General features: G+C 34.8%; 1 protein-coding gene across 45 annotated transcripts in view; it reads right to left on the reverse strand.

The window, feature by feature from the left end:
- Positions 1 to 7,522, reverse strand: part of RIMS2 (regulating synaptic membrane exocytosis 2) — a 340,243-nt gene extending 332,721 nt beyond the window's left edge. For all 45 annotated transcript variants that reach the window (XM_037381121.1, XM_037381127.1, XM_037381119.1 and 42 more), the window contains exon 1: positions 6,938 to 7,522. In XM_037381121.1, coding sequence (XP_037237018.1) covers positions 6,938 to 7,059 — 122 coding nt within the window. In that variant the 5' untranslated portion in view covers positions 7,060 to 7,522. The remainder of the gene's footprint in view (positions 1 to 6,937) is intronic.
- Between the last annotated feature and the right edge of the window lie 9,198 nt (positions 7,523 to 16,720).

Below are 16,720 nucleotides of genomic sequence, written 5' to 3' on the forward strand. Positions count from 1 at the left end.
CCAACACAAGTAGTAGTAGTAGATTTGACTTAATTTCAATTTTTAAACTGTTCTTATCTCAACCCATGGGGTTTACCTTTTTTCCCCTGATTCTCCCCCCCACCTCCCACTGGGGGAGGGTGGGCAGTGAGTGAGCAGCTGCCTGGTACTCTGGTGCTGTCTGCAGTTAAACGACAACACCTGCACAGCCAAACTTCCCACTTTTAGTTGTGGTATTCTGTCCACCTGTAAGTTGTGATAGCAGAGGTTTAAATAGGTTTCCCTTCTAATTCTCTTCCTACCCAGAATCACACTATGCCAAAAAGATCAAAAAGAGAAATAAACCCATCAAGAAACGGCAGGGCCCACAGCAACAGAAGTGGTCTTCCTCTGTTCCACTGTTTCAGTTCATCAGTAATGGTTGCAGGAACAGTGGCAAAACTCCTCTATCAAGGAATGCAAAGACCTATCTTAGTTCTAATAAATATTGCTTTTTGAAGCCCCATGTTTCTGCAATGCATTTTTATTACTATTACTGACCTGGTAAATGAATAGTGCCAGTGGTAGGCACATTATGTCATAGATGTATGCATGATTTAACTTGCTGACCCAAAAGGGAAAGAGCTAAAATGGTAAGGTAATGAATGAAAACAAAGTGAGGGACTACATGAGTGCTGTAACCATTTTTTTACATACTTGGTACTGAGCAAAGCAGGACTGGTGAAGATTCTCACCAGTGGGAGAAACTGAAATATTTATGAATATGAGTCTGACCAGCTACAGCAAAAGGTCTGGTGTATTGACTTTGTCTCCCACCAATATACCAAACTCTAAACTGAGACAGTATGGAACAAATTTGTATAGCATTTATGACAGTTTTATCAGAATGACAGCACCCTGAAGAAGGGTAAAATGGATAGCTGGGGCTAGTTATTGTTTCAGTCATCACAGTTCAATCTATCCCCAAATGTATCTTTCACCTAATCAAGGCTCATAACTAGCAACTTTGATTTTGATGTCCATTTGGAACATGCAGTTTTCATAAACCACTGGGTTCTTGTCATTGAGCAAATCTCTAAAATGTTTCAAGTTGAGCACACAAAATCACTAGTCGTATTTTACTAACATGGCCTTTGCTTTTTATTCTTCCAGAAAAAGAAGCTAATACTAACATCTTATGCAGATGGTCTGAGGAATGACAGGAATTATCTGAGTTATTCAAGAATGTAAAGAGATTCTTTTTATATGTTCTGATCAAAATTGTTGTACTTGGAAACTCAAATATAACTTAGATTTCTGTTGCTCTCACCTCTCAGGTGAGAAGAAAAAAAAAAAGGAGTTTTAAGGCATGTTGAATCATTTCCAAATCTAGGATTATTTAAATTTGTCAATTTAACATACTATCTGAATTGAGGCAAATCATCTACCTCTGACCCATCCTCTTTTTTCTTCCTGGTGGGACGTTAAGATCATATACCAGCTAGGATTTTATTACCATCATCAGACAACAGCAGCTGATACACAATGAGAATAGAGAGAAGCCTTTTATGGCTACAAATATCCACAGCTCTGTGAGATTCATTGAGGAAGCATATGTCACCTTATTAAATCTGTAGCAACTGAGGTGGAAGTAACAGAAGGGATCTCTCTCCAGAGCTGGAAGAGATGAGAAGAGAAATGGTTCTGTAAGGAAATCTCTTACTTTTCTCTCTCTGAAAATATCTGTAACAGGATGTTACAGGGATGGTTTTTCCTAGAAATAGGGATTTAAAAAACAAACCCAAAAGCCAACAGCTGCCAAGACAGGATGGAATACAGAACTGCTCAGAAAGAAATAGCTTTGAGGCAAGTTAGTACATTCAGTTGCTTCCTCCAAGGGAAATAGAAAGACGAGAAGATTTAAAAACTCATGCTGCTTGTCCCATTTTCTCCCAAAGTAACAAATTAAGGGCCAAAAGACATAGAGCACTCTATGAGAGGGATGCATAGCAAAGGTGCAAAAAAAGGCCAAGTGCACAGCTCTAAGAGCATCTCAACTTGCTGACCCAGCCAGTCTCCCCCTTCTGTTTAGAGAAGTGTTTATATATATATATATATATATATATATGCATATAGGGGTTCATCTGGACATGGCTTATGCCTCCAATTTTAGGAAAAAAAAAAAAGGGGTCATTTGACATGGATAACGCCTCTCAAATAATACAGACATCTACAGCTGGTATTCGCTTAGTTTTGGAATTCTTGTTGTGAATTGTCTGATGTAAAACAAAAACAGTTAAGATCCGGGGGAGGAAATAGCTTTGCTATGCCTTTAACTCACTAAAGAAAAAATACATAGTAGAAATACAAGTAAAAGTTCTGGAATATTTTTTTTCAACATTGCATGGTTTTTCAATTGCTAAAGCACATCAGCTGCAAATTTCAGAAAATTATTTAAAACAGGATTATATGAATCTAGTATCGAGGTTAAAAGAGAGCAGATGTGAAAATCCCAACAGACTAAATTTTTCAATGTAGTCATAGACAAGCTAGGTTTTGAAAAAGAAGAGAGGCATTTTCAGTTATTATTCTCTATTGTATGTCAGAATATATGCAATATACTCTCAGTTCTAAGACTACCAGTCTGTTTTTATCTTTGGCTTTTAGACTTAGAATATTTGAAAATGCAACATACTCTTAGAATTATAGCAAACATCTTGTTTTGTTGAAATAATACAGACAGAAAAAAAAACTCAAATCTATTTCACGGAAATATATCTACAAAATTGTTTCCCAACAAGGAAAAGAAAATTATGTTTTCTCTCAATGTCAAAGTAATCATTACTTGCACCATGACAAACAGCAATTGTCTGTGCCAGTAATTCTTGACATCACATGATGGCTTCATTACAAAATGGAGCATTAATAAATAGCTCATAGGTATATTTAGAAGTATATATATAAATATATTTATTAGGTATTTTAGTAACTTTTTGAGAATCAATGTATTTATGTAAAAGATAGTTATCAATGGATTGAAAATGTGAAAAGTCTTAAGAATCTTTACAAATATTGGCATTCAATTTAATGAAAGAAAATATAGTTTACTTTTTTAAAGGAAGTGTGTCTAATTTCAAAATGTGGACCACTCCTAAATCTCTGCTGTACATAGAATTTGTGAACAACATTTGTACTATTTTGGGGCTGAATATATTAGTTATCTTATGCCCCTGTGTGGCCAACCTAGACAACAAATTCACTTTCACATAGCTGTAGCAAAGAAGTAACGTGTTGTGGGAGAAACCAGGTAAAACCACTGCTTTCCATTCTCAGAGAAAAGCCATTATTATCTACTGCAATGGTAAAATTGGACTGATACTGCTCTGTACAGTTTGTATCATTTTTAGTCACAAAGGATACTCACCATTATGCAGTGATGTGTTAATCTGAATATTGCCCAAAGCAACTGTGACTTCACAAAGCATGCTGCTACAAATAGAGCATCTGACAGCACAGTATGTGTATCATAAATGCTAAAACAAGAATGGCAATCAGAAAATCCAGCTTAACTGATAACTAAAGGTTTGTAAAGACATTTTAAAACTTTATTTCATTGTCTTTACCCATTTGAATGAAAAGCATGTCACTGAAAGTCATAAAAAAAATACAGACTGCAAAAACACTGAAGTTCCTTTAGATGCTGTTTTAGAATTCAGATGTAATGTAAGCACTTCATATGTTTTCAGAAAAGGTCTCCTGATTTCTTTTCCCAGACACATGAAGAATTTATCCCAAAAACTCGGTATTTCCCAAATGCTAAGGATGCCAAACAATTCTTGTGACTTCCCGACATGAGGTAATTCTAACCATTTTTCACAAAAAGCAGCCCATTACACAGGAAATTGCACTACAGTCCCCAACATAGGTGAAACACAATTTTGAGGTAAGGTTAGAGCTCTTACTGCTTCAGCTGGCTGGAGTTGGTAATGTCAGACAGACATGCAGGACCAGAAGGAAGGCCCAGTAAACCAGCTCTCTTTTTTACACTCACAATAGCACCCTACAGCAAAGTATTGCTATATAGCTGGCAAAAGAGAATGGAACTGCAATATTCTTCCAACAGAAGTTGTTAGCAGAGATTAACTAAACTGATTTAAATGTTAAAATCAGTCTAACTCATGAAGAGTTTAATATCACTTGAGTCCTCTCACATCAGCTACTGCAACACAAAAATAAGTAAATAAAACCCCAACTCATATAAGGTTTCTATGCAAAATTATAAAAAACAGTTTAATAAACATTTCTGTTAATGTTTGGTATAACGTCAGAAAGCAAAGGCTGAGAAAACTGGCTTTCCTGCAACAAAATCACAGTGTATCAAAACTTTCAGAAGAACTGAAGAACACCAAGAACAGGTGATGTGAAAATTAATAGGAATATATTTTCAGTTACAGTAATATGCATACTACTTAGTTCCCTATGACTTTCTGGTTTATATTCCATTATCTACTATACTAGTAGTATGCATTAACCTGTTTTCTTCACATTATTACTTTGTGTAAGCAGCAGTTAATCATTCTGTGCTTAATGTCAGCTGTTATCTTTCTGGACTGACTTTTACTTCTTAGATGTAACAACAGAAAGAAAAACCTTAAAAAGAAAAAGGATCATCTCTTTTTAGTCTGACAAAGTATTTAACTTCAAAGTCTGAAGAGACAGACCACATTATACTTCATGAAAACAGAACCTTTTACATGCTAGAGGTATTTTTGTTTTCCTTACCAGTTCTGAAACATTAACTTTTAATGCATGAACAATTAGTTTTTAGCAAGTGCATTACATTAACTGTGTAAAGCTTTAAGTGAAAAATCCACATAAAATAAACACCACATTGATTTAATATGAAAAAATAAAATAGATTTTTTTAGATCAGTAAAACAGCAAAAAGTACTAGCCTCCAAAAAAAATATCAGCAAGATTTTTTAGTGACTATTCTATAGATTGCTTCTTCAAAGCCCTTTTATCAAGATCAAATTTAAAATACTGATACTCATTCAGAAGACAGAATCTTTTTACTCAATAACCTTAAATAACTTTCAACTAACTTTAACTTCAGAAGGCACAGAAAGCTTGACTTACTCTCTCGTGATTACTGCTGCATATTGTTAAAAAATTGCACAATGTTTTCTTGAGGCCAAAAGCATTGGTATCTAGAAAAACACGACATTGCTCCTTATACACATAGAACTATTCTAATCTCTAATAAGACAGACCATACTAGGTAGGAAGCTGGGTTTCCTAACAATCCTTGTTTGCCAGTCTTTTAGAAGAAATAAAATTCTAAATCTCAGGCACAGCAAATGCAATAAAATAATTCTTTGATGTCTTTTGATTTGAAACTGATACCATGTGCAGCTTTTGCCAGAGACTTACAAGCAAAATACATGCCTAAAAGCACCATGCACATGTATCTGTAAAAAAAAATAACAAAATGCATGCATGTTAATCTGCAAAAAGCATGCACTTTGACCTGCAAAACCAGATTCAGGACTTTGTAGCTGATTAGAACAGTTGCTAAGGGCTTTGTTGGTTGCTGCAGGCCTGAAACTATGCTCTCGGAAATATACACTGTTTTAGAATCACAGCTGATAATACATAAATTATTGCTCCATTTTGTAGAGCTTCAAAGATTTCACAGTACATCAAAGGGATGTGAGAAAAATCTCATTGACTACAGATTTCATATATATCTAAAAAAATCTGAATTCATTAAAGTGATTATGATTACTAAAGCTAGCTCCATTATTTGCATGCCTAATTAGAAATTCATAACCAAGACATCAAAACTTGAAAACAGTAACATTAAATAAATAGTAAAATATTCATAAAGAAAACATCAGCAGTAGCAGAGAGAATCCTTGCAAGAATATTCTGGGAAATAAAATGGTAACAGTTTTCTGAAGTATTAAGTGCAAATATCACTGTATTTAAGCAATAATATCCCATTTGAAGGGGATTTCTCCCACGTATACAGAGAAGATTAAAATGCTGGATATAGTCTCTGCAATATTACTTCCACCCTTTTTCCAGAATGTTTCCATCAGTGCACTATCTTTTTAAAAAACTACAGGATTCTTCTTCTCCCTGAACTGTACTCATACTCATTTAGATATAATTCTTCATTATTTTTACTGTTGATATTGAATAGCAGTATGAAAAAGTTCTAAACATCAGTATTATGGTATGTTTACTGAGTAATGCCACAAAAATGAATAATTTTTAATTCAGCTTACCCCAAAAAAAACCCTAAGAAACCAATTTAATAACCATCTCACACCAATAAACAACTTCTCCCTATCATTTCTAATTCCCACAAAACCATAGCTGTTCGTAAAAAGATAGACTACTGAGCTGACTGATCTGCTGTAAAACATCCACTGATTAGCTGTAATTTGGCCAGTTAAAAAGATTATTGAAAAGCATCACACACAGAATCTGTTTTCTAAAAATAAGAAACTGCTTTCTGCCTGTTTTGCACAAGGTATGCAGGACTACTAATTTACATCCTCCAACAAATTATACATGGTTAAGCAGACACATTTTTGAGCATTTAATCCTTTCACTCCCACATCCACACAGAAATAATTTTCTCAGCCAAATTTGTTTATGAATATTTAATATGCTTTAAGGATTACAGCTAATAATGCTAGCTTCTAATGGCAGCTAATGTATTTGAAAGATACATAACCATCTTAAATATTTTATTCTATCTTTGCTAGCTGTATTTCTGCAGACTGAGTTCTCCTCTAAATCCTTACATAAAACACAAAAGCACTAACAGAAGAGACTCACTGCTACCATAAAAATATTAATATCTAAGAGTGCAATTATAAAAGTACCCCACTGGAACACATGCAAATAAATTACTATCAGCATAAGCATAGAAATGGTAAGGCAAAAATGTTTCATTTCTACTCACCTAGTGTTGTTCAACGTTTGTCCAAAAAGATCATTTTGTAAAATATTTGGAGGGGATGAGAAAACCCCATGAAAATGAGATAAAACAGAATTGCAGACCTGGCGCAGTGTCTCAAATTGCATTTTCTTTCTCTTTCCTTCCCTTCTATTTTTCTTCACCACCTGTCTTAAAAGTCATCTATTTTGCACACACCATCAAATGCAAACATGCCAATCAAGTTCCATATTTCTCCTGATCTCTGTAAAAACTGTGCCTAAATGAGCAGGGGCTGATAGTTAATTGTACAGTCATTATTCTTCTAATACAGTCGTAGAAGATTTAGTACCCGTGCGGCTTTCTCCTGACTGTAGCAAGAATTCTAAACAGCAGTAAGCTTTTTGGGCATTCCCAGCTGAAGTGTGAAGCTGAGCTGCTTTCATGTACCCTACTCATATTTCTCTAAGCCTATTAAAAACACGCAGTGAATAGATGCTGTCGTCAGGAGTTTCTGCACATCTGGCTGCCAGCAATAAAATCTCAGAAGTAAAAAAAATGAGGACAAGGCATCCTCACACTGTTACTACTGTCTAATAAGAGGAGGATTTCTGCATCTTCCCCTCCTCCTTCTTCCCTCCCCTGTAAAAATGACTAATATCAGTGACCATGTACGTAGCTCTATTTTTTTTAATTTTTTTTCTTAATGTAAAGGTAGCTCTACAGGACAGAAAGAGCACTCTAAAAATATTCTTCATATAAAAAATAACATGTAGCACTGAGACTGTAACAATAGACCTTTTGTCTCATATCTGAAAAGCTATACCATATGTTACATGAGATAACAGGTTTTTTAGTGCAAACATTTAAATGTAATATCAATTCATGACTGAAGCAAACAGTATACATTCTATACATAACTATGCTGTTAGGTACTGAATACACAGCATCAAGACAATGATTTATCACACAAGCCTGAACAATCACTAAAAGGGATGGCTGCATTATGTATGTACTACATTTCAAAATAAGAAGTCCAGCATCTTTTAAAAGTTTATTGCACAGATTCAGTCATAATGGAACTGAGCAAAATCAATCACTTCTTTGGGTGCTCCATACCTATCTACTTCCAGGAAAACCCACTGTCCTAAGAAGCCTGCATCTCCGGTACACATGCAGTATAGAAAGCCAAAGAGCAAGAAGCAGAATCAGTCATCTAATGGAACACAGTGAGAGATTCTGCAGCATAATATGCATGATGGATACCATTAAATGCACAGAAAATAATTATCCATGACTACAAAACACATTTTTCCTCTTTTCTTTCAATGCTTGTGCCAGAGAGTGACATTACTTAACATTACAGAATATATTCTATCACTGTCAAATTGAAAAATAACAATTAAAAAGATTTTCCTTAAATACCTCATTTTCTATTTACAGCTTTTAACATCTTAGCACTAATTACAAAATCTCCAAATAAACCAACATAAAATGAGGGCCATTATTAAAGCTCTTCCACTGAAAGTGATTTTAATCCCAGAAGATACAGGAATAAGCAACCTTCCAGCTAATTAAAGTGTTGTATTCATGTGCTCAGAAGGGAGTACCCATCCAGGCTTCTTTGGCCAGAAGGATGGCAGCTACAACTCAGATTTTCAAACAAAAAAAGAAATAGTAAAAATTCATCTCCAGGTCCCTCTAAAAGAGATACAGAAGACGCATACCCCTGTTAAATATTAAAAAAAATAAATAAATTATTTTAAAAAGAGAAAATGTCCTCTAATCCCAAAATGCATGTGAAAACCTACAAAATACTACACAAAATAGTTTCTAATATCTGTTTTTATACCTACTGTATACTGTGCATTATAGAAACATTTGTATTTGAGAAATGTATTACAATTTGTGGTAAAAAGTACTAGGCTATATGTATGGCAAAGCTGGTAACTGTTGAGATCCTGGAGTAGGGGCCAGTGAGTATTTATGGCTATCTTGCCATAATAATATGAAAACTTAATACTTGGTAATCACCTTGCCTACATTACAGAGAATTCATGTTTGTAATGTAATAAAATTTGCCTTTACATTCATTCCATGAAAATGACAACATTTTCTTATCTGCTGCAAGACAGAATCATCTTGTTACAAATGATTCAAGTTACTGAAATAATTATTAGTCATATGCGCCACTTAACAGTTCAGAGACAATGTTGACCATGGAGCTGATACAAGGCCAAAATTCTCCTGTAGTTGCAACCAAGGTCTGAACATTTGACATTCACCTTTCTATGTCTTCCTTTTCAGGTATTTAAAATGGAAGTTATGACATACATTCTTTATTTGTAAAACTGTTCTACTGACAAAATGGGATACATATTTAAAACTTTTTTTTTTTTTTCATTTAATTCTGGGGTAAGGAAGAAGAGTACTCTGCAGGTATTCATGCAAATAAAACACTTAATATAGAAAAGATAAAAGGATACTTTTAAAGACAAATACTCCATAGTTGCTACTAGCAGAAAAATTCCACTATAATGACAGAGGCGTTGTGCAAATACACATTTTTTGGACATCTGGAATTTTCATCAAGATTGAACTTGCTGTTGATTAGAAATATGTGATTTTTATTTAAATTAAAAAAAAATGACACAGAAAAATAAAGAGAATTGCTTTTCTTTCCTGACCTTTCTATTGTTCTCCAAGAGACCCTTTGGCCAATAAACAATACTTTTCCATATTTACTATGTGGCCTGTATTATTGTATTGACCCTATAATGCAGACATATTACTAAGCCCTTTTGTTAGTTACTGCCACCTTTTTCAAAATATAATTGTTTGGGCAGAGAAGAGTCAAAGAAACAAAGAAGCCTAGCAAGAAGAGGCTGGAAGGAGGACAAGCAGAGTCAGCTGTGCCCACTGAAGTACGCATCCTTTCAGAACCACGATGGAACTGACAATCAAAAGAAGTCAGTGGAACCACAAAAAAAAATTATTTCCTCTACATTAATATCGTTTCAGAACAAAACAGTACAGGTACTAGTTACCTTATGCCAATCCTGTTAGTGACCTTCAAATGTGTCAGTACTTTTTATATAAAAAAAAATTCTTGTGGTGAAGGGCACAGTGATTTAGTGTCATTTTTAATATTTAGGAAATTATATCCTCAGCATTCCCAGATTAAAAGCCTCACTTAAGAATTCTGAAAAAGACCAGAGTTAATTATTTTGCCTATTTGATATTTAACTTCCTTACACTTGAGATCTCTATTCCTCTTCTTCAGGTCACTCACTCTACACCTCCAATATCCATCTTAGGAAGAAAAAGAGGTCCAATATGCACAGGCTGCTTTTCTAAAACACCCCTAACTGTACTTCAACATGCAGTAGGTAAGCCAAGCAGTACTCAAGCACTTGTGATTCTGACATTTCCTAACATTTGAGGGCCTGATTCAAATAATTTTGATAGTGATTTTTTTATACTTTTGTGTGTGTTTATATTTGCATATACATGTACATGCTTTTGTTAATTATGGCTTAACAATAATAACAAATTTAATTTCTACATCAGTTTTACAAAGGATTTCATAGACAAGAACACAAAGTGCTTTAAAGATATTGCACAGAATGGGAAAAACAAGTACCAGATAGTCTAAGCAACTACCTGACATGGCTGACAGCCTATTTCAAAATGAAAAGACAAGCTTGTGAAAGCACCATTGGATCCATTAAGCCAGGCTACACTGACATCCATACAGATACCTATTTCTCTAGCCAAGCTGAATCTTAATAAACACCCTCCAGCTACAAGTAGTGTGGAAGAAAAGTTATTCTAGAAAGCTCCCAAGTATGTGTTAATGTTTTTTGATTTATATAAAACATTTATATTTGAAATATAAGATTAAACCTCTTTGAATTTGATTCCAGAATTCAGAAAGCTCTTAAAGTAAACCTGTTGTACAAAGAAAGTTAACAATACATACAAATATGTTATCTCAAACATTACTTATTGGCATTACTCCTGATTTTTGCCAACAGAAAAGTAATTTCACAGACATTTGTAGCTTAAACTAGGTAAAGTCATGCAACCTAATTAAAGTTATACATAACAGTTTATAAATTAAAGATTTTTCTGTGATAAAAGATACTGTCTAGTATAACTTTGGATTGAATTCCATTCTAATTTACTGGCTATTATGAGTATAGTTTGATGGAATCACAGAAGAAAACAGTAGAGATAAGTCACTTGGAGTTTGGGGGTAAAAGTGAGATTTTTTAAATGTACAGAAAGTCAAGCCTCTATTTTTTTCATCTAGACACTAAATAAAATTGGGTAATTAATAGCACATAGATACCTGTAATGCAGTACCATTGTTCTCCAATACGCCCTTACCAAAGCATTTAGCTAAATATTTAGGATTAAAAAGATTTGACTGTTCAAGATTTCTCATTATGAAAACAAAAATATCTGAACAAATGCTAATGGGTAAGTTAACAACAATGGCCTTGCACACTGGATGGTGTTATATTATTACAGTTTATAAGATTACTCATTTTGGCTCAGATTAGCAAACTGATGTCCCAAGGTGGGACATAAATTTAAAGAACAAACAAACTAAATTCACGGGTGGACGTTTTACTGCTGCAAGTGAAATGCAACCATATTTTCTTTTGGGGTAAAGCACTCATTCATTTGTACTTCATCACATCAGTGTTCAAAGGTTCAGTTGCACAAGAGAAGTTTAGCAAGAACTAAGGCAAAATCTACAACTTCAAATTTAATCACATAATAATAGGAGTCACAGAAGCCAGTATCCTAAATATCTATGATAGGAAACAGAGAGAGGGATGTAAATAAGGCCCCAACCCAAAAAGGATAAAAGTACCTAAATCCAGGCTGAAAGGAAGCATCAGTCTCTGCCCAAGAATTGCAATAATGAATCCTCTCCTTGAGCCAGCGCCTGAGCAGTCATTCAAAAAGCACCCTTCTTTTTATTATGGGAAGCCTGGCAGTTAGAACAGTGTCTGGGAACATGGAAAACTGAGTCCCAAGTTTCCTTCAGGCTTCCTCAAATATACCCACAAAGTCCTCATCAACACCCTCTTGATTATTCCAAAGGGAATTTGTCTTTGCTGTTGAGACTGTTCTCTCTCCCGAAAAATAATTAAATATTGAAAGAACTATTTAATTCACTGAGTTAAACATTCATTGAGAATGGAAAAGTGATACTGATTTTATTCCCAGGCAGGTCACAGATCTATGATGGAAGGAACTGAAATTCCAGCTAAGAGACCAAACGTTGTTACAGAAAATATGCACTAACAAAACACAGTAACATAAAAGAAAGTTAATTCATCCTCATGCTCAGCCATCAAATATTGTTTCTTCTTTCTTGCATTTTTACCTCAGTATCTTCCACATGTCCCTGTTTCCTTGCTTCCATTTTTGAGCCATTCTATCCATATTCATATAATTCTTTTGAATGTCCTTATTCATCTTTCTCCCATTTAGCCATTTAATAGTAATCTACACTCTCCTTTTAGCCTAAGCTACAGCTTTTAAACAAGAATATGAGACTTAGAAACCTGGACAGTCTGTTTATCCATTCTTCTGTCCATATTACCATCTATCACCATGTTTAATATGCTTGAGGAGACTGGTTAATTTCATAGGGTATAAATATTAAAATAGTTTAATTCCAGCATGCTGTGTGAAAATTACCATCGTCACAGGAGGAGAAGGACCCAAGTCAGTGGGCGCAGAGGAAGGCTGGCTAGAACTGAGCGGTTACCCATTGACTGGCAGTAGAAAGACAGTTAAGAGTATGGTCAGTAAATAACCACACCGTTGCCATCTTAACTTTGACAAAATTACCATAAGTGATAGGAAAAGGTTCTTAAGTTATTGTGATCCTCCAGCACATCACAGAAGAAACAGGACAGAAAAATGACACCATTATAGGCTGTATTGATTCTGGTGCTCATGGAACCACCTCTCTCTGTTGTATTTAACTCCTTCATTCCTCAGTTTCCATAGGACTTGCTGCTAATGGTATCCCGTGCATAAAGGACGCACCAAAGTTTGTCTCCTGTTCCACCAGCAGTAATACCAAGTAATGAAATAATAATAATTTATCCTTAGAACAAGCTTCACAAAAATCATTAATCATCACAAACCTTGTAAGTACATTATCCATTAAATACTTCAGGAAATGAAGCTTAATTGAGCTGGTTCAGGTTACAGATAAGAAAAATGTCAGTGCTCCAGATAAGAGGTGTGAACCCCAATTCATTCTCTTAATTGTCCTTAGGGTACTAGAACTTTGCTATTCAAAGTGTGTAGTGTGTTGAGCTACTGTTGCCTGTAGCAGCAACTGTTTAGTAGCCTAATTCCAGTGAAATCAGGGATAACACTGCATGCCAATAGACTTTGGATCAAGGCCCAAAAGCGCAGTTCAGCACTACTCCTCTAGCACGTTTCAAATATTGGAACTGCTCTAGTGCCAGTGGAAGCAGTCTGTGCACTGTTCCTCAGTCATGGACTCACCCAGCAAGTACCACAACACTCCAAATGGTTAAGAGGACACTGATTAATCTACTTACATTCAGGATAAAATACAAATATAAGCTGTCAGTTTACATTTTGCAGCTTTACAGGAATCTGGATATTCCCATCTCTGAAAATTCTCGGAACTAATGTCATCAACACAAATGGGGGAAAAAGGCAAGCAAATGTCTATTTCTTAATGAAAGACAAAATTAACCTTGACATATATAGATTCTCAAGAAAGTCAAGGAGTATAGACTACATCAGCCTAAAAGGGAAATTCCAGACCAGCTTTGGACTTTCTAAGCAGGAAAGTGCCAATTGTCCCTAATTAGGTGTGCTGAAGTTCTGTGACGAGACCAAACCTCACATTTCCATGTCACATCATGGTCTAAGTAAATGACAGAAATAATCATGATCCACTGCTCAATACAGCTTTACAACCTTCTAAAAGGCAGCAAGAAAGTTAAACCTGAGATTTTACCTGCATACTTACTAGTTTGGAAAGAATACTTTTTACAAATAAAATATTTGGAAGCTGAGATTTTATCTTATTTTGACCACTTATGGCTTAATTAAATTCTAAATCTATAAAAGGAAAGAATGAGGACTTGTGAAAGTTAAACGCTAGATGACTTCTTATAAATAGCTTCAGTGTTAAAAAATCTACATTTTTTAAAACCCAGATAACACAATGATAGGTTTGATTTTGCTCCTCATGCAGACACTAGGAAATAAGCCATATGTTCATTTGGGAAATCCTGCTGTTTAGGCCTAGTATGGACACATACAAAAACTGGCACTGACCCTACAAATTGCACATTCCAGGATGAGTAAGATAGAGGAAAAAACCCAAAGAAATTGGACAAGAGAAAATATGAAAACTATCATTTAAAATCCTTTTGTTATTAGTGATGATAGACTATACCACAACAGTAATACTTCTTGAAATGAATCAGTAGATATTCCTCAGAATCAGGTGTACCTCCCAGTACAATTATTTTTAAGCTATCTTTAACATAGATAACTTCAACTTATTGGTTAATTTCCTTAGCTGAGTATAGATAATGGCTTTTCAAACCTCTCTGCAGAATTCCCTTTAATATATTAGTTGAAAGGCAATATGGGAAATTTTATTTCAATATCAAAAGTCATAGAATTGTTGAAAATAATTACACAAAATCTATTAATTTTAATTTTTTCTCTTATCTCTGTTCTTCTCACCCTTCTGAATATTACACAAAATATACAACTTACATGGTGAATAAGTTGCATCGTGTAACTTAAAAACATGAAATGGTATAGCACTGAGATTGAGGTTTTTTTCCCAGCAGAGGTGGAATAAAGCATTTTGGATTCTGCTATTTAGACAATAACATTATATGCTACATGACACATTCACAAAAACCTAAGTTTTAAGAACATTGTTGCCTACCTCTGGTTCACGACAAAGCTCCAGTGCCTAGTTTCTGCTTCACTTGCCAGATCTGGGCATTTCTAAATATTCCTTGCTTAGGGAATTCTATGCTTAAAAACTTTAAGATGTTACTGATTTTAGGTAAATTCAGAGGTTAAATTAAGATTGTCTGAATCAGTGTCTGAAATTATTAACAAAGACATCCAGATTCATTCCACTTAAATAAAGATGACTAAGGTGCGTAGTTTATAAGTCTATCCATCTTTTTCTTCCTGTATAATCAACAGTGAAAGATAATTCATGTGACCAAAAATTGCATGAGTGCCCAAAAATAGGTTTAATGAAATGTTCTTATGCTTGTCTAAGTACCTTATTTAGGAGGTATGAATATAACTCTGTGGTTGCATTTCTACTGCTGGATCTGAGAACACTTTCCAGTTTCTGCCTTGGCTGTGGTCTGACACCATGTCAAAAAAAAAATCCAGGTGTGCACATTCTCTCCCTTTTTCCCACCCATGCATTTTCCAAGCATATACTCCAGGCATTTTATGGATCTGCATGTTTTCTAGCAAAATTCCTATTCATGGTAGATCTCCCATATTAAAAAAGAAGCGCTAAAATCTAGAGTTATGTGGGGTTTGACCCACTGCCCTTACCTAAGACATAATTTATCTAAAAAGCTGCTGGGGCAGAAATTTGACAAACAAGAACCAACCTATTTGTCTAATAAATGTAGAAATTACTTCAACCTGCAAGACCATGATTCTAGTTTGTACTAGAGTAATTCATACATACTGCTAATTTTGTTTCATGTCTGCAAGACTGGCAGGCTTCCTACGGGAGAAACACATGTTTTTCTCCACAAATAATGTCTGTAAATTCTGGGTCATAGAATGATCCTATAACTAATTCCCCACTTTCCACAGAGACAGTTTACTGAAATGGCTGTACATCCTAAGCTTTCAGTATATATACATTTGTGCATGTTCATAGAAGTGTTATGAAATATACAAATAGTATTTTTTAAAGTATTAAAGTAATACTATTAAGATGGATGAATTGCGCAATCAGAGTTAAAGGTCTAACTGAGATTTCATCCCCTGACTAAAGGAATAGCTGCATTACCTGACAGGAACAGAAAGCTGTTACACTCTGGTTGAATAAGCAGAGTACGGATAATACACGTTGATACAGCAGGCTCAATATGCAGTAGATGCTGCACCTTGCACAACGTGTGGGTTTAGAAGAGTAATTTCAACCAATTTTACCTTCAGCGACTCACAGCATTGGCAGTTCTTTGCACCTCATTACAGTACATGAATTCTGCTTTATGCTCATTAGCAGTTCTGGATGGTTCACCAATGAGATGTGTCGCTAGTCAGAAGGGCTGGGTTAGGACAGAGATTTGAGTTGATTTTTGAAACACTGCATTGAAAATTTTATCTGCTACAAAAGAGATTTCATCACTTTCATAAAAAATTATAATTTGCACCTTGCAAAAAAACAAAGGGGTGATTTAAAATATTATTAACAATTATTATGCATTATTACATGTAAAATACTAAAAACGAGCTGAAAATGACATGCCCTAACAGTTCTCAGATAGCTGTCTTTCCTCTCCACCTCGGGATGATGTATCAAGGTGAAAGTTGATTCCCTTGGTGCTCACGGCAGTTCATACATATATCTCTTACTCTCCAAATTACACCAGTTTAAGAGAGGACATGATTAGCACAAAGCAACAGCACAAATTAAATCCTACAACAGTCCACTGACGATTACCAACAATGTAAATGCACCCAGCACAGTAAGGATTTCAATATACACACTCAGGCAAAGAGATAATG

The sequence above is a fragment of the Falco rusticolus genome, chromosome 3, assembly GCF_015220075.1.
Source record: "Falco rusticolus isolate bFalRus1 chromosome 3, bFalRus1.pri, whole genome shotgun sequence".
Lineage (NCBI taxonomy): Eukaryota > Metazoa > Chordata > Aves > Falconiformes > Falconidae > Falco > Falco rusticolus.